Raw genomic sequence first — 19895 nt, 5'->3', positions numbered from 1 at the left:
TTCAGCTGCCTCTTCCAGTCGGTCTATTAATTTTAAATCGAAACACCGCATGACGTCATTACATTTAGTTTGCTGAACATGATCCAAATTACTGTAGTCTGAGCGATTCTGCGCCTCCAGACCGGGCATAACACTAGTTACAGCTAAACCACTTTCACTATTATCGTTGGGTTCCTTCTCAAGTGACAACTGGTCACAGCTACTGGGTTCATCGACCCCCAACAGGCTATCCTCTACATTCTCACTTACCTCCTGTCCTAAATCTATTAGTACAATATCAACATCCTGCACAGGCACTTTAGATAAGAACACATCATCCTCATCGTAAATATAAGCATGAATTTCTTCTGCTTCTTCACCTGACAATTCAGTATTTTGTAGCTCTTCCCTACCGTTTCACTGCTGTGCCTTCTCTTTCTCTTCCCACTTAGAAAGCGTCTCTAACACGGTATCTATCAAATACTGTGAGTGGTTTAATATTTCTGCAGTATCATTGGATGCTACCGACCCATCACCCGAATCCTCAGTTTGAGTATTCTGATCTGTCATAGTAATTACTATAATTACTGGCTTAGGAAAAGCAACCGCCTAGTGAGTGCCAGTATCTTCATAGATGGGAACTAGTTTTCCAGCCTCTACATACTACTGTTACCTTTATTTGCATTATAGTTAACTGACACAGCATTGCTTTCAACACTGTTGTTTACTTGCACATTTTTGTTAGGAACAAAATTACTATCATTCGGATGCCATTGTTGGTTCTGGTAATTATTTCTCCAATTCCTACCTTTCTTAGTACGGTGAACACCTACTGTTCTGATGTTTACATTGCCATTCTGCTCGTTCTTAAAATTACTACTAGTGTTATTAGCATTTCTGTTATTACGTGCTTGCTCCTCATTGGCAGCCACACACTCTACACGTTCCAAATATTCAATGAAACGATCCAGATTGTCTCTAGGGGCAGATACAATTCTAGTTTGCCAATACCATGGCAGTTTGGCTTCAAGACCTAGTATTATCATTTCAGGTTTTAGCTTTTCGGCCAAATGTGACAAACGTGAGATCCTTGACCTGGCAAACTCATTAATATATTCCTTGCCTGCATTGAAGCGTTTTCCACTCCATAATTCTCTCAACACTTCATTTTGCTTATTGCTAGACCAATACTCATTAATGAAAGCTGTTTTAAATTCCGCTATTGTTTTACACTTCAACAAAACATCAACTGACCAACGCATGGCATCACCCACTAAATGGCTTGTAATAAATGAGATTTTCTCTCGTTCAGACCAAGTTGGTGGAATCACATCTTCAAAATCGTTCCAGCGGGTCGATATTTTTATCTGGATCGAACTGCAAGAACTGCTGACATCCGATAAATGCGGCGTTTGCAGCTACAACTTGTTGTATACTACCATTACCAGAAGTTACTGAAGCTACTTTTCTCTCAATGTTAGCAATGTTAGTACTAATATTTTCTACTCTCATTTCAGCATTATCTACTCTTTGCATAATATGAGTAGTATCAGTTTGATTTTACTGTTTTATACATTTCAGAAAATTGTTGAGCAACCTTTTTCTTAATATCCTCATGATTGTAATCAATTTTATAATTCAAACTGTCCAGATCCTCTTTCAGCTTATTGCAACCAGCCTTGAAGGTACTGTCCATTACCTCCAATCACTTATTAAAATTAGTTTGGCTGGCCACAATCTCATACTTTAATTCAGCATTACTGCTTTTGACCTCAGTTATTTCAGATTTTAATTCAGCTGTCATTTTAGCAATACTGGTAGCTATTGCTTGTAATATAACATTTAAATCAATAGCCCCAGTATCTTTGGGTTGCTCACTAGCTGGTTTTTTATCACACTCAGGTGACGAAAAACTAGCTCCAATACCAGAATCATCAAAACGAAATGAAACATCTGATTGGTCAGTCATATCTAACTTATCCTTTTTAAACTCTACCACCTCTGATGACTGTTTCGTTTTTAACTCATCAGATAAACTATCATCCAATAAATTAACAATTTCTGATTTCTGCTTTACTACAGGGGTCTCTGTTATTGAAACATTGCCCCTGTTCACACTACTGTCAGGATACAATACTTCATATTTCACTTTAACATTACTATTTTCATGTATATTTACACTTGAACCATTGTCTGGATTTACAGTTCCCTCAACAGATATAGGTTCTGATTTAAGTTTAACCTCAGTTTCTTCTGGCGGTTCCATCGCCGACAGTCTTTGAGTGCAGGTTAGTAAAAATTTTAACAGCTTTCCACTTAACTGAGTTCCTTCTGCACAACGTGTGGCGTTGCCGGCGAGGCGTACCAGGATTACTGATGCGACGCGACGCGTTGAACTGCAGATGGCACTTCGATGGCTGCTGTGTGTTTGCGTGGCCCGCAACTGCAGGCGCGGCTCCGGTTGCTCCGGCGGACGACTGCGGTGAGGCAAAACTGGCTTCTCGTGATGCCGGCAGTGCCGCTAGACTCAGTGCCAGCTCCGTCAATCCAGATGCGTTGTTAATCCAATTGCGTCGTCCACATGCACATGTAACACTATCACTGTTCTATTACTCAGTTGCGTGTTGCATTTCACTCCCGAATCCGAATATTTAAAAATCACTTTCACTTTTACTCAGTTTCTTTCCCAGCCGATTGGCACCATATGTGGGGCGGCGGGTGGAATAATTGTTAATGTTCCTATTATTTATTTAATGCTGTTGTTTCCCATTCTCAACACTGGCTCTCTAACTACAATATTGGCAACCAGAAAGTGATTAGCAAAACGTGAAGCCTGTAATTAGAATCCCTAGTGCCCACCTAATCTGAGAAATACATTTATGGCTACAGCTTATAGCTCTGAGGAATTAGGAGATTGTCTGGGACTCATAATCAAAAACCATTCTCTCTAAAATGTTCACTATATTCTGAAAGTCACAGACCAAAAAGTATCCACACAATCCAACTACCAGAGCAGTTCACAGTCTAATTCGCTGATGCAACTATAACTGTTCAAATTAAATGTTTAAGTGAATGCTCGCCATAATTTGATGATAATGTTCATCAAACTTCACGCTAATAATGGTAGAATGTCTGACCTGCGGCGACATTTGAAAATATGATATATGCAAACTAAAGATAGATCATTAACGTCATCCCAAAATTATCACTTCACTCGAAAACGATTTCATGATTACGCGTCTCCCGAGTAACTTATTACGGCATCCGAGGCTGTTTATATCAACGATACCAATGCGACGCGACTCCCGGCACAGGTGGTGCGCTAATCAGCGTCTGGAGAGAACTGGGGCCTTTTTTTCTCTCGTGCAGCATTCTTACATAGAAAGCCGTGGTGCGGACGGCTAAGGGAACACCTGATCAAATTTGCTCTCCCGACTAGCCGCTGGGCTAGTAATGCACCACTTTAAATTATCGAATAAATCATCGCTTCCTTTGCTGATGGCCAATGAAGTTCTCAATTTAAATGTGCAATCAGCACACAGGTAAGTAATCATAATAAAAGTCTGACGTGGCTAAGTCAAATATTTTGGGCGAGATAATTAATTTAATTACACTACACGCAGTAGATGAGCTCTGAACTTGCCCTTTGGAGATACGCTATCGCTACAGTTTTATAGTTATTCAGTTGAAACTTCTCACATCTTTATGATTGTAGAGGATCTCCCTTCTACTTAAATTTAAACATCCAAACTTTATTTATTTGCCTACTTAATCTATCTTGCTTCCTTAATTTCTAAGAGAAAATCTAGAAAATCATGAATTTCAACTAAAATTTTAATTTGTGAGATCCAGAATACTGTTTCTACTAAATTATTATGCAAAAGGAATCTAAATATAAATTTTTAAGTTTCTAGCTCTTTTCTGTTGCGCCAATGATTTTTACAGAAAAACATCCAAATTTCAAAAATGGTTAAAGTTATTGAACTGATATCCAACACATATTGATTTTGTATTACTCCTGACATGCTAGAAACGTTTCAGGTTATTTACTTCATTTTAAAGTATTGCGCAATATTTATGATGTCAGAGCTAGTTACAACGGACTAGGCTGGCACACAATGGAAAGACTGATGTGAATTTTATAAGGCGTGAGTATGCTGCTTCCCTACACTCTGAATCTCTGCAATATGTTTGTCAGACCCTACACTCCCTCTGCACCCATCTCCCTACTCTATGACTTCTACTCCTGTGACGGCTCTCACTGCAAGACTTGCTCTATGCACCCTCCTACCAACACTTTTATCAGCCCCGTAACAGGCAAAACGTATACTATCAAAGGGAGAGCCACCTGTAAAGCTACACGTGTCATATGCCTGCTGATATGTAAACATTGTTCGGCCTTTTACATTGGCATGACTACCATCAGATTATAAGTTAGGATGAAAGGGCATAGGCAGTGTGTGTATACCAGCAACACACAATTTCCTGTTGCTGTACGACATGACAGTAATGACCTTGGTGCCTGTTTCACAACATACTTCATCTGGATTCTTCCCCTCAAATATCAGTTTCTTAGTATCCCACAGTTGGGAACTAGTGCTACAACATTCCTTGGTTATCACCCACCTGGCATTCATCATTAATTTCTTCCATCTCAGCATTTCTTCACAGTAACCACTCCTTTCTTCACTCCATGTTAGTTTCTACATCTTTCATTTTCTGACCCATCTTATGTTTCGCCGTCCCCGTCCCACCCCTTATTACATACAATGTGCATAGCTTTTCACTCATATTAACTCATTCAAGATGTTTTAGCAGTACTCTCTGTCTTCCACATTACCTTGTCTTCCATCTTAAGTCTCAAGTTTTCAAATCTCATCTGGCGGAGTTCCCAACCATCAGTCTTTGCTTCTCATTCCATCTGGTAAGTCTCACTTAACCATGGGTTTTGGGTGACTTTCCCGAACTCTGTCCCTTTTCCTGAATCTCTCCAGGCCTTTTCCTTCACCCCTGTTCCTTACCCTTCAACCCTTCTACCAGAAGGAGCCACTGGCTCTGAAAGATTGCATACCTAAGATCTTTTCCATATGTGCGTTCTCCTGCCGTTGCTTGCTGAGTAGATTTTTTATCTATCCAATTACTTTATACTGTCAATAATCAATTATTTTCAGTGTTACAAGGTAACAGTAAGACCGATTAATGACAAAACTACTGAAGATTTTAAAGAAAGCTTAAAAAATGTTGACTGAAGCAAATTTTTAAGTGAGCCTGGTGCTCGCTTGAAACTGAATATATTCTGTAATGAGTTTGTGTCCGTGCAAATAGACTTTTTGTGTTTGCCGCCGGATCATATTGTGTAAATCGCACAATATTTCATCGATGCAACTGCTCAAGATTTTCAGGTGGTGATAGTTGCTACAACGTGTGTCTGACGACAATCTCGCTGTGGTGTCGAAATTTACGAGGTCCAGAGCAGGCAGTATGCATGCATGGGAAGATGCTTGCAGTCGGAGGAAAGCAGGTCTCCTAGCCGCAGAAAGGCCTTCTGCACATGTGCTGTGGGCAATGACTGTGCTGCCGGATGTTCCTGTGGCTAAAAGCTGAATTAAATCTCAGCAGTGTGTTGCGTTACATCATGAATCAGAAGTTCTCGTTTTCCCAGTTTTGATTTAATGGCAGCCAGTGCTGGATTCCAGGATACTCTAATTGAATACCTGCATCCCTGTGGACAAGATTGTCCACTGTATGGATATGTATGGCCTCCTTAACAACATTGTCCCAGGAAGATTATGCTGGGGATATAATTCCAGTCTTTTCTTAAAACATATGATGCCCGTGTTGAAGCAATGCTCTGCTACCACTGATTTATCAGGTTGCCCCAGTCCTGTGTGACGATGATGTTTGACACAACGTTCTTGCACAGTTCTGCATGTCCGCCCAATATAAGATTTTGCACATTGGCATGGTATCTTGTACATGCTGTATTTCCTAAGATCAAGGTCATCTTTGACCAAACACAATTCCTCAGTTTTGCTGGTGGCTGAAAAACACACATGATGTCATGTCTTTTGAGGGTTCTTTCTATTCATGAAGGTATGCTGCCAAAATAAGACAAGAACACCATTGCAGTGGGTGCCTCTGCATCTTTATTTACATCCCAGCTTTGAATTTGCTTAGAACAGAATGCTTGGCGAATCTGTCTGTCGGAATAGACATTCTGTCGGAATACCATTCTTAGGTGTTGTAGCTCAGCAGGTAGACTGTCGGCATCTGAGACCACACGCGCTCTGTGCACCAAGGGGCACAAGACACTAAGTCATTGCGCAGAGTGATGACAACTTGCGGCGTGCAAATAAAACTCCATATGAGCTGATTGGCAATAGACACTATGTCCTAGTGTACCATCAGCTTTTCTTCTAAGTATGACATCCAGGAAACGCAAAGTGCCATCATTTACCACTTCCATTGTGAACTGTAAATTGGGATGAAGTGAGTTCAGGTGCTGGAGAAACACAGGTAATGTCTCTACTCTTTGGGGCCAGACCACAAACGTATCGTCTACATACCGCCAGAAGCAGGATGGTTAGAGACTTGCCAACTGCAGTGCTTTTTCCTCAAAGTGTTCCATAAAATAGTTGGCTACCTTGGGAGACAGAGGACTTTCCATGGCGACACCGTTCACTTGTTCAAAATACTGGTCCTTGAATAAGGAATAAGTTGAGGTAAGTACATGTTTAAGCAATGCCACAATGTCTTTCTCAAACTGGCTGCTGATAAGGTGTACAATATCAAAGCTAACCAAAAGATCCAACGGTTGTAGCTTAAGTGTCTTCAGACATCCTATGAAGTCCCCTGAATCCCAGATATGATGATCACACTTGCCTATAGGAGATCACAACAGTGTAATAAAATTTTTGGCCAGAAAATGGTAGGAGTTCCAATGTTGCTCACCAATGGGCAAAGAAGAGACCCATCCTTACGTATCTTGGATGGGCCGAAAGTATTGGGGTAACTGCAGCCTGTTGGTGTAGGCTCTTAATCACGTTAGAAGAAATATAACTCTTCTTGAGAAGATCTAATGTTTTTCTCTGATCTTGCCAGTCAGATCCTCTCTTAGCTTGTGACAGGCAGGATCATCAAGCAGCGCCTCCATCTTGCTGTTGTATTCAACTTGTGAAAGAAGGATGGTGGTGTTCCCATTGTCGGCAGGTAAAATGACGAAATCTTTGTCCATTCTCAAGTCTTGCAGAGCCTTCCTTGCTGCTGAGCTGATGTTAAACTTTCTTGGTGGGCCCTTGTTAAAATTTAGCAGGTGTCGCTCCTAATCTCTACTGCAATGTCACTGGGAAGTGTCAAAATTGCCTGTTCTATGCCAGCTATGACATCTCCGATTGGAGGTGTCTGTTGTGTGGGTGCATAGTTCAAACCTTTCTTGAGCACTGCAACAGCTGCCTCATCCAGGATTTTCTCTGTGAGATTAAACACAATGTGTCGACGTGGTGTATTCCCTTCCTGTGACTGGGCCTCGAGATGAGTATACTTTGACATTTGGCGAACCTTGGCTTGTTGTTTTGACCACTCAGCTAGCGCTCAGGTGGCACTACCTGTCTAATCCCAGAATACAGCTGAGAGTTTTGAAAAGAATTTCAGCTGCAGTGACAGTAATTTCGTGGAGACCATGTGCAGTTCCTGTCTTATATAACATACTCTCTCTCTCTCTCTCACTAGAGCTGCACTCACCTGCTGTTTAATTCTAACAGTGGCTGCAGAGCCGATATTATGTTTAAATTTAGCAAACATTGGGACAGTTTGTTTGTCATGGCATCTCAATAAAAACGCCATAGTGCACAACAGTCTACCTCTCTTATTACACAACTTGTCAAACTCATGTATGTCATTGGCCATCTCCTCCCCATAGAGTTACCAGATGTGACTTTTCAGGCTTTCCTGACAGATCTGTTGCAAATACACTTCTCAGGTTTGCTGCTGGATCATATTGTGTAAATCGCACAATATTTTATTGATGCAATTTCTCGACATATTCAGGTGGTGGTAGTTGCTGCTGTCACTGCTGCAACGCACAACTGATGATAATCACACGGCAGCATCGAAATTTATCAGACCGGGAGCAATGCGATGCTTCTAATGCCCCTACTAGGAGCCGCAGAAAGGCCTTCCGTGCATGCACTGTAGGCAACGACTGTGCTGCCAGACGCACCTGCAGTTAAAAGCTGAATTAAATAGTGGTGTAGTGACTGGTTGGAGTCTCATCTCAATTTGTTTGGTAGTATATCGATTGGAGTGCCATCTCAATTTGTTTGGTAGTATATCCAGAAACAGAGCAAGATGAAGCTAAGAAGGTGGCGTACCTGCCCTGTGCTGGTTCTATTTCTGTCAGAATCAGTAGGATCCTCTGTAAACACAACATCAAGTGTGTTTTCTGTCCCTCCGGCAAGATCAGGGGACTGGTAGGAAATGTTAAAGATGACCTGGAGTTACGGAAACCAGGCATTTACAATATACCTTGTCAGTGTAGCATGTCCTATATTGGCCAGACGACAAGAAGCAGTGGATATCAGGTGCAATGAACATCAAAGGCACACCTGATTAAGACAGGTGATGAAATCTGCCATTGCTGAACACTGTTCAGAACTAGATCATGCCATGAATTATGATGAAAGCAAAATTCTAGCACAGGCACCCAGATTTTGGGATAGTGTTATAAGGGAATCAATAGAGACAAAAGTAACTGACAATCTCATGAACTGCGACATGGGGTACCAGATAAGCAGAGCCTGGGATCCTGCTCTGGGATTATTAAAGGAGCAATAGGGACAGATTCAGCTGTCACTCGGGCGTGTATCCACTTGCTAGCAAAAAGTAGAAACAAATCAAATGCCAGCATTTTGGGATAGTGTTATAAGGGAATTGATAGAGATAAAAGTAACTGACAGTCTCATGAACCCCGACATGGGGTACCAGCTAAACAGAGCCTGGGATCCTGCTCTGGAATTGTTGAAGGAGCAACAGGGACAGCTGCAGCACTCCATGAATAGAAGAGCTGAAGGCATGGATATAGAAAACGATCCCCAGACAGAGTGCAAGGCTCTACGAAGATGGAACATCTGAGAGTGAGTCCAGCGGGTGCGGACTGCAGAGGGAACATCGAGAACTGCGGTGGACCGAAAGTGGAATGGCAATGATCCAGAAGATCACAATGAGTGGGAAAGGACCACAGGATGAATGCCTGGCAACCCAGACAGAACTCCAAATGCACTAGGCCGAAGATGGAACACTCAGGAGCAGGTCTGGCGGGCACGGACCACAGAGGGAACGTCCAGAACCACAGCAGATAGAAAACGGAATGGTAGTGCTCCAGCAGGCCGCAGCGAGTGGGCGGAGGCTGCAGAGGGAATGCCTGCAACCGTCAGTGGAGGGGGAAGTCCACACACATAATTACTGGGCCAGGTCCTCTCAAGGAGCAGTCTCTGGTCACACCTGACGAAGGTTACGAGCTATGTTACTGAAATATTGTGCAAGAACGATGCTGATATCTGGCAGAACACCCGACAATCCAAGTTGTCATCTCCATAATGCTTTCACACTTACTAAATGAATGTGATGAAACTTGTTGCTCTTTCTTTGATATTCTCTATCTCTTCTGTTAATCATAGCTGGTAAGGATTCCAGATGAGCACCACTGAAGAATTGTTGGAATGAGTGTTTGTAAGTCACTTCTTTTGTGAATGAGTTACAGTTCCTTAGGATTCTTCTGATGAATCTCAGTCTAACATCTACTTCTCCTACAATTAATTTTATGAAGCAATTTCAGTTTTGCATAACTTCTATCATATTACTGTTTCCAGTGATTGATCGTCAACAGTGTTATTGAACAGTGCATTTTGTTGCACTTGCTGCTATTTGCAACTTTCCCATATACAACAGCAACATCCGAAGCAAACCTTGCAAAATTTCTAGTATTATCCATAAGACATTTATACGTATTTTGATAATAATGGCCCAATAACACTCCTGTGGGGTATTCCTGAAGTTGCTTTTATATGTGAGAGTTTCACTCCGTCAAGAACAATGTGTCAATTTCTTTCTGCTAGGAAGTTCTGAATACACTCAAAAACCTGGTCCAGTATGCATTAAGCTCATCTTTTTGTACCTAAGTGACAATGTGGATCTGTACTGAAGGTGTTTTGAAAGTCAAATAACACAAAATCATCCAGGGCACCATTATTTACTGTCCTCTGAATGTCAAGGACAGACAGGATGAACTCAGTTGTTCTCACGATTTATTACAAGCTGAAGAAATTCACTTTATACACATTTTTGTTTCTATTTGGTGGATTAAAGTAATAAAGAAATAACAGATATTTCATTCAGGGAATGCACTTGTACAAATACCTGGATGTAAGACTGTAGCTTTATGAAATAGAATGCTCTCATAGGCATATTGCATATAAAGCAGATGATGGGCCTCAGTCCATTGGTAGAATAATGGGAAAATGTAATAACAATACAAGGAATAGGATATGTCACCTACTGTAAAGATTACCCGTTGCTTTGCAGGCAGGCAAATTAATTCCTACCCCAAATTTTTCTTTTGTTTCCTTTACTGCTTGCTCAAAATACAGATTGAATAACATTGGGGATAGGCTGCAACTGTGTCTCACTCCCTTCCCAACCACTGCTTCCCTTTCATGCCCCTCGACTCTTATAACGGCCATCTGGTTTCTGTACAAATTGTAAATAGCCTATCGTTCCCTGTATTTGACCCCTGCCACCTTCAGATTTTGAAAGAGAGTATTCCATTCAATATTATCAAAAGCTTTTTCTAAGTCTACAAATGCTATAAATGTAGCTTTGCCTTCCTTAATCTGTTTTCTAAGATAAGTCACAGGGTCAGTATTGCCTCACGTGTTCCAACATTTCTACGGAATCCAAACTGATCTTCCCCAATGTCGGCCTCTACCATTTTTTCCATTCATCTGTAAAGAATTAATGTTAGATGTGGCAGCAGTGACTTATTAAACTGATAGTTCGGTAATTTTCACACCTGTCAGCACCTGCTTTCTTTGAGACTGGAATTATTATATTCTTCTTGAAGTCTGAGGGTATTTCACCTGTCTCATACATCTTGGTCACCAAATGGTAGAGTTTTGTCAGGGCTGGCTCTCCCAAAGCTATCAGTATTCTAATGGAATGTTGTCTACTCCCGGGGCCTTGTTCCGACTTAGATCTTTCAGTGCTCTGTCAAACTCGTCACGCAGTATCGTACCTCCCATTTCATCTTCATCTGCATCCTCTTCCATTTCCATAATATTGCCCTCCCACCTTTCTGCTTTTCCTTCTTTGCTTAGAACTGGGTTTCCATCTGAACTCTTGATATTCATACAAGTGGTTCTCTTTTCTCCAAAGGTCTGTTTAATTTTTCTGTAGGCAGTATCTATCTTACCCCTAGTGATATAGGCCTCTATATCCTTACATTTGTCCTTTAGCCATTCCTGCTTAGCTGTTTCGCACTTCCTGTCAGTCTCAGTTTGAGATGTCTGTATTCCTTTTTGCATGGTTCATATACTGCGTTTTTATATTTTGTAGATATTATGTATTGCAAGAATAAGTCCCATCTGCACAGCTCAGAAATGCTGGTGGTCAAGGTAAGGTTCCAGCTGGCCCAGTTAGTGAAGCAGCCATTGAAATCGAGCATGTTATGTTCCGCAGCATGTTGTGCCACAGGGTGGTGCAGTCTGCTTTTGACCCCTGGCGGCCATCTTTCGTCCCTGCATGCTCTGCCAGACAGTGCTCTTCTCTCCCCCCACCCATACCATGCCATCCCTTCCCTCTCTCCAGCCCACTCTAGATTGCTGTTCACATGTCTGTCACATTCCAGTCATAGCTGCGGGTTGTGGCATCTGAGTGTGCATGAGGTGTGTTTTATTGTGTGTTTGTTTTCTTTGCTGAGGAAGGCTTTGACTGATAGCTGCATGTATAACAGTCTTTTCATTGTGCCTGTCTGCAACTCAGTGAGTCATCTTTACGGTGAGTAGCAATCTATCCTATTACTCATACTGTTGTTATTCCAACCTGGAGTTTCCGTTGTTTGGGAAAATGTAATAAGTTTACAAAGGAAGAATACCTGCAGAACACCATGTTATCCGGCCTTGAATACTTCTTTTGTATGTAAGACCCAGACCAAATAGGACTATAAGGGAATATTGAGCATATGCAAATAGGGTGAAAATGAATGTTGATTACAGATTTGTTTGACGCATGGGAGAGTGAGCCTAAGATACTTGAAGACAGATGCCGAATATCTTGTGAAAGCCTGCTTACATAGTTTATCAAGAACCAGTTTTAAGTTAAGAAGCTGGTAATATACAGCTGCCTCTTACATATCATTCACGTAGTGATAGCAAAGAAAAGATTGCACAAATTACTGTGTGCACAGAGGAATTTAAGCAGTTATTATTCTCGTGCCCCGTGTGTGAATGGAGCTGGAAGAAACCATAATATGGAGTGCATGGAAAGTACCTCTGCAATGCACTTCACAGTGGTTTGCAGAGTGTTTAAGTAGATATAGATTATTAAAAGTTAGTTAATTAGAAGACTTTTCATAATTGTTGTACTAGTTTGCAACCTGTAGATTTTACTTTTGAGATTTGTTTTAGTCATTAAGTATTTTTATGTGTTTCTGTTAGCTGTATTGTATGATAGTGTGTGCTGTACTGATTTTTTTACAGCTCTTGAACTAGCAGAAATGAAGAGTCATCCTAAGTCTGAAGAATTACGTAACAAGTATATGAAATGGTTATTGGAATCAAAACAGGAAGACAAAGCAGGAGAAATTAAAGAAAGAGAAGGAGACTATGAAACTGCACTTAACTTGTATTTGAAATCTAATATGCCAGCCAAAGCCTCCAGGTATTGAAATAAAATTTTAATTATCTTCATATTTACACTTCAGTACGCTATCTTATGTTGTATTTATGACACACTCCTCATTGTGGGGATGTTTTTGCAGTGTTTGAAACAGTAAAGCAGAAATAGTGACATGGTGAAGATTTGTATTGGCTTCTGAGGTGCACTGAAAAAGCTCAGTTAGGAGTACTGTTAAAGGAAGGTACAGAACCATATTGAATTTCCAACTCCATTATTGATTCACCTTCCATGTTCCATAGTTCTCATTATGAATGAAAACTTTCATGGATTCATAATGGTTCCATTAATACATTAACAAAGATAACCAGTTATTAGAAACTGCATTAAGAATGAACCATAATTGAACTGCTATAAGCTATTTTTTTCTTATTCAAGCTGAGTTGACTGCAACAGTAAATTTAGCAGAAATACCAGTTTGAAAAATACTGTCGTTTTCTCATTGTAGTGGAGCAGCACGATATCACTATGGAAACAAGAGTAGGTGGTGCAACTTTACTTGACAAGGCCATGCCATAATCCAGCATCTAAGCCAGCCAAGGGCTGATATGAGTCAGTTGTGTGGTATAATCAGTTTGGCTTAGATACTGTTAACATGGATCTTTTTTCCCCATAACAGAACCTCGTAAGGTGTAGACTCGACTTTGTTTTGGAATACGAACTTAAATTAGCTTGCACTCTTTCTGAGGCATGAAACTACCCATGCAGCCCAGAGTTGGCTTATTATGGAAGAGGATGTGGGGGCTGTCAGCTTTCTGGCACTAGCCACACTATACGCCATCTACCCATGCCCTGCTTGACTTTGTAATCAGTTACACCAGCAGCTGGGCACCAGCACTGCCAATAATGATTGGCAGTGCTGGTGCCCAGTTGTAAAATTGCTTCATTAGCCAAGCATGCAACGGCTGCCCCCATTGGTGCACAACATTGCCACAGGTGTGGCAGAAAGGGACACTTGCAGGAGGTATGTTATATCAGTTCAATACAGCTACATCCAACCTATGAAAGTGTACCAAGTGAGTGATATATCTGCAGAAGTGCTGAATCCTCATGATGCAACCCAACAAATGAACTTAGATGATTTCATAAGCAAACACCCTGCAAGTTTACTTTTGGATACTGGTTCTTGTGTGTTGTTAAACTAGTCTCCTTACTTTTGTTCATGGTTGCTGCAGTTGCAGGCAGCCAAGACAAATCTTTAGGCCTATAGCCCCATCATGTGTCCTTGCTATTAATGTTTACAGTTTTACTCACAACCAAGTCACTCATCCAGTAATTTCTCTGGTGGTAGCTGACCCAACATGGGCAGTGTTTCTGGAATAGTCTCTTCACATGCTTTTTGAATTTACAATCCATGAAACAGCAAAATGACTAAAATACAACCTGTACATGTGTTCTTTAAGCTGCTGTGTGTGACAGATTTACTGTGCAATCTCTTAGCCAGTGGACTTGAACAAAAGTCGACTTTTCAGTTGCCATGCACAAGGACACTGCACCTAATGCCTGTATGGTTTTCTAGCAACTTACAGGGTCTCCTGATTGAAGGCTGCATCAGAGCTCCTTAACAGCGTTTCTCACTGCACCCACTCAGTTGTGTTGTGTTGTGCCCTCCACCAGTGCATGTGATCCCTGAGGCCTTTTCCTTCCGGGTGGCCAGCCCCAGTTGGGCCTTGTGAATTCAGATGCCACTCAACCTGGTCCTGCAGGTCTATCATGCAGGTCTGTGGTGTTTTCCATGGGCTCCACCCACATAGTTTGGTCGTGCCACAAAAATCAATTTCATCTCCGTCATTCTGGTTAGCAGTCATCTGGCTCTCCGCTCCCATAAACCCTCTGGTTGCAGGGTGACTCGTACAACTTCCAACAAAACTTGTTGTGCCCAGGCCTTCTGTAACAGCACCCACAGACAGCAATCTGATGCCACTCACAGTGGTGGGTCCTCCGGACCACGCAATGCCTATGTTTTTCTCTGTTGATGGTCAGGAAAGGGTCAGTCATTATGGAAATTGCATGGCTGGCATAACATTACTGACAACTGCAGTGATGCCACTAGTCAGACGATAGTTGTCATCAGGAACACCCTCTGACAAGACCACATCAGAATCTTGCATATAAAGCAGCCAAATGCTGGTCTGATTCACTTCTGATAAGATTTAAGATCTGTGGATCATGTGACCAGTTTGGCTTAGATACTACTATTTTGACCTCTATTTGTAATAAGTGGAATTTTAATACAGAATAGACTGGACTTTGCTTTGTAATATGGACTTAAGTTGGTTTGCATTGTTTCCAAGGAGCATGCTGTATTTATCTCTTTTAAATTTACTGGGTTGAGTCGTTGGCTATATTAAGGAGTGGCTGCTTGTCTTGCATTGATAGCTGTTAACAGGAATTGTCAATTGTATAGCCTAGAGAAACAGTCTCAAGAAGAAATGTCTGATGTGGAATGTTCATAATTTTCTGTTTTATTGGTTCCCAATTTTTTTCTCTGTCCCATGGGTGCTTATTGATGACATTTCCACCAAAATACAAAATCTATGTGATGCAATAGACAAAAATATGATGTGTAAAAGACAAAGATGATGTGACTTACCAAACGAAAGCGCTGGCAGGTCGATAGACACACAAACATACACACAAAATTCAAGCTTTCGCAACCAATGGTTGCTTCATCAGGAAAGAGGGAAGGAGAGGGAAAGACGAAAGGATGTGGGTTTTAAGGGAGAGGGTAAGGCGTCATTCCAATCCCGGGAGCGGAAAGACTTACCTTAGGGGGAAAAAAGGACAGGTATACACTCGCACACACGCACATATCCATCCACACATACAGACACAAGCAGACATATATATATATATATATATATATATATATATATATATATATATATATATATATATATATATATATATATATATATATATATATATATAAAAAAAAAACAAAGATGAGGTGACTTACCGAACGAAAGCGCTGGCAGGTCGCCATATATATATATATATATTAATTAATAGAGGGAAACATTCCACGTGGGAAAAATATATCTAAAAACAAAGATGATGTGACTTTCCAAACAAAAGCGCTGGCGCGTCGATAGACACACAAACAAACACAAACATACACACAAAATTCAAGCTTTCGCAACAAACTATTGCCTCATCAGGAAAGAGGGAAGGAGAGGGTAAGACGAAGACGAGAGGATGTGGGTTTTAAGGGAGAGGTTAAGGAGTCATTCCAATCCCGGGAGCAGAAAGACTTACCTTAGGGGGAAAAAAGGACGGGTATACACTCGCACACACACACACATACCCATCATAACACATATACAGACACAAGCAGACATATTTAAAGACAAAGAGTTTGGGCAGAGATGTCAGTCGAGGCGGAAGTGCAGAGGCAAAGATGTTGTTGAATGACAGGTGAGGTATGAGTGGCGGCAACTTGAAATTAGCGGAGATTGAGGCCTGGTGGATAACGGGAAGAGAGGATATATTGAAGAGCAAGTTCCCATCTCCGGAGTTCGGATAGGTTGGTGTTAGTGGGAAGTATCCAGATAACCCGGACGGTGTAACACTGTGCCAAGATCTGCTGGCCGTGCACCAAGGCATGTTTAGCCACAGGGTGATCCTCATTACCAACAAACACTGTCTGCCTCTGTCCATTCATGCGAATGGACAGTCTGTTGCTGGTCATTCCCACATAGAAAGCTTCACAGCGTAGGCAGGTCAGTTGGTAAATCACGTGGGTGCTTTCACACGTGGCTCTGCCTTTGATCGTGTACACCTTCCGGGTTACAGGACTGGAGTAGGTGATGGTGGGAGGGTGCATTGGACAGGTTTTACACCGGGGGCGGTTACAAGGGTAGGAGCCAGAGGGTAGGGAAGGTGGTTTGGGGATTTCATAGGGATGAAATAAGAGGTTACGAAGGTTAGGTGGACGGCGGAAAGACACTCTTGGTGGAGTGGGGAGGATTTCATGAAGGATGGATCTCATTTCAGGGCAGGATTTGAGGAAGTCGTATCCCTGCTGGAGAGCCACATTCAGAGTCTGATCCAGTCCTGGAAAGTATCCTGTCACAAGTGGGGCACTTTTGTGTTTCTTCTGTGGGAGGTTCTGGGTTTGAGAGGATGAGGAAGTGGCTCTGGTGATTTGCTTCTGTACCAGGTCGGGAGGGTAGTTGCGGGACGCGAAAGCTGTTGTCAGGTTGTTGGTGTAATGGTTCAGGGATTCCGGACTGGAGCAGATTCGTTTGCCACGAAGACCTAGGCTGTAGGGAAGGGACCATTTGATGTGGAATGGATGGTAGCTGTCATAATGGAGGTACTGTTGCTTGTTGGTGGGTTTGATGTGGACGGAGGTGTGAAGCTGGCCATTGGACAGCTGGAGGTCAATATCAAGGAAAGTGGCATGGGATTTGGAGTGGGACCAGGTGAATCTGATGGAACCAAAGGAGTTGAGGTTGGAGAGGAAATTCTGGAGTTCTTCTCCACTGTGAGTCCAGATCATGAAGATGTCATCAATAAATCTGTACCAAGCTTTGGGTTGGCAGGCTTGGGTAACCAAGAAGGCTTCCTCTAAGCGACCCATGAATAGGTTGGCGTACGAGGGGGCCATCCTGGTACCCATGGCTGTTCCCTTTAATTGTTAGTATGTCTGGCCTTCAAAAGTGAAGAAGTTGTGGGTCAGGATGAAGCTGGCTAAGGTAATGAGGAAAGAGGTTTTAGGTAGGGTGGCAGGTGATCGGCGTGAAAGGAAGTGCTCCATCGCAGCGAGGTCCTGGATGTGCGGAATATTTGTGTATAAGGAAGTGGCATCAATGGTTACAAGGATGGTTTCCGGGGGTAACAGATTGGGTAAGGACTCCAGGTGTTCGAGAAAGTGGTTGGTGTCTTTGATGAAGTATGGGAGACTGCATGTAATGGGTTGAAGGTGTTGATCTACGTAGGCAGAGATACGTTCTGTGGGGGCTTGGTAACCAGCTACAATGGGGCGGCCGGGATGATTGGGTTTGTGAATTTTAGGAAGAAGGTACAAGGTAGAGGTGCGGGGTGTCGGTGGGGTCAGGAGGTTGATGGAGTAAGGTGAAAGGTTTTGTAGGGGGCCTAAGGTTCTGAGGTTCACAAACCCAATCATCCCGGCCGCCCCATTGTAGCTGGTTACCAAGCCCCCACAGAACGTACCTCTGCCTACGTAGATCAACACCTTCAACCCATTACATGCAGTCTCCCATCCTTCATCAAAGACACCAACCACTTTCTTGAACGCCTGGAATCCTTACCCAATCTGTTACCCCCAGAAACCATCCTTTAACCATTGTTGCCACTTCCTTATACACAAATATCCCGCACGTCCAGGGCCTCGCTGCGATGGAGCACTTCTTTCACGCCGATCACCTGCCACCCTACCTAAAGCCTCTTGCCTCATTACCTTAGCCAGCTTCATTCTGACCCACAACTTCTTCACTTTTGAAGGCCAGACATACTAACAATTAAAGGGAACAGCCATGGGCACCAGGATGGCCCCCTCGTACGCCAACCTATTCATGGGTCGCTTAGAGGAAGCCTTCTTGGTTACCCAAGCCTGCCAACCCAAAGCTTGGTACAGATTTATTGATGACATCTTCATGATCTGGACTCTCACAGTGAAGAAGAACTCCAGAATTTCCTCTCCAACCTCAACTCCTTTGGTTCCATCAGATTCAACTGGTCCTACTCCAAATCCCATGCCACTTTCCTTGATGTTGACCTCCACCTGTCCAATGGCCAGCTTCACACGTCCGTCCACATCAAACCCACCAACAAGCAACAGTACCTCCATTATGACAGCTACCACCCATTCCACATCAAACGGTCCCTTCCCTACAGCCTAGGTCTTCGTGGCAAACGAATCTGCTCCAGTCCGGAATCCCTGAACCATTACACCAACAACCTGACAACAGCTTTCGTGTCCCGCAACTACCCTCCCAACCTGGTACAGAAGCAAATAACCAGAGCCACTTCCTCATCCTCTCAAACCCAGAACCTCCCACAGAAGAAACACAAAAGTGCCCCACTTGTGACAGGATACTTTCCGGGACTGGATCAGACTCTGAATGTGGCTCTCCAGCAGGGATACGACTTCCTCAAATCCTGCCCTGAAATGAGATCCATCCTTCATGAAATCCTTCCCACTCCACCAAGAGTGTCTTTCCGCCGTCCACCTAACCTTCGTAACCTCTTAGTTCATCCATATGAAATCCCCAAACCACCTTCCCTACCCTCTGGCTCCTACCCTTGTAACCGACCCCGGTGTAAAACCTGTCCCATGCACCCTCCCACCACCACGTACTCTAGTCCTGTAACCCGGAAGGTGTACACGATCAAAGGCAGAGCCACGTGTGAAAGCACCCACATGATTTACCAACTGACCTGCCTACACTGTGAAGCTTTCTATGTGGAAATGACCAGCAACAAACAGTCCATTCGCATGAATGGACACAGGCAGACAGTGTTTGTTGGTAATGAGGATCACCCTGTGGCTAAACATGCCTTGGTGCACGGCCAGCACATGTTGGCACAGTGTTACACTGTCCGGGTTATCTGGATACTTCCCACTAACACCAACCTGTCAGAACTCCGGAGATGGGAACTTGCCCTTCAGTATATCCTCTCTCCTGTTATCCACCAGGCCTCAATCTCCGCTAATTTCAAGTTGCTGCCGCTCATACCTCACCTGTCATTCAACAACATCTTTGCCTCTGCACTTCCGCCTCGACTGACACCTCTGCCCAAACTCTTTGTCTTTAAATATGTCTGCCTGTGTCTGTATATGTGTGGATGGATATGTGTGTGTGTGCGAGTGGATACCCGTCCTTTTTTCCCCCTAAGGTAAGTCTTTCTGCTCCCGGGATTGGAATGACTCCTTACCCTCTCCCTTAAAACCCACATCCTTTCGTCTTTCCCTCTCCTTCCCTCTTTCCTGACGAAGCAACCGT

The 19895-nt window shown here is 42.8% G+C and overlaps 1 protein-coding gene across 1 annotated transcript in view; it reads left to right on the top strand.

The window, feature by feature from the left end:
• Positions 1-19895, top strand: part of LOC126473704 (intraflagellar transport protein 172 homolog) — a 358573-nt gene that overhangs the window by 178895 nt on the left and 159783 nt on the right. Inside the window, exon 16 of the mRNA XM_050100944.1 lies at positions 12729-12909. Coding sequence (XP_049956901.1) covers positions 12729-12909 — 181 coding nt within the window. The remainder of the gene's footprint in view (positions 1-12728; positions 12910-19895) is intronic.

The sequence above is a fragment of the Schistocerca serialis genome, chromosome 4 (assembly GCF_023864345.2).
Source record: "Schistocerca serialis cubense isolate TAMUIC-IGC-003099 chromosome 4, iqSchSeri2.2, whole genome shotgun sequence".
NCBI classification, from domain to species: Eukaryota; Metazoa; Arthropoda; class Insecta; order Orthoptera; family Acrididae; genus Schistocerca; species Schistocerca serialis.
This window is presented reverse-complemented; position numbering and strand designations above follow the sequence as displayed.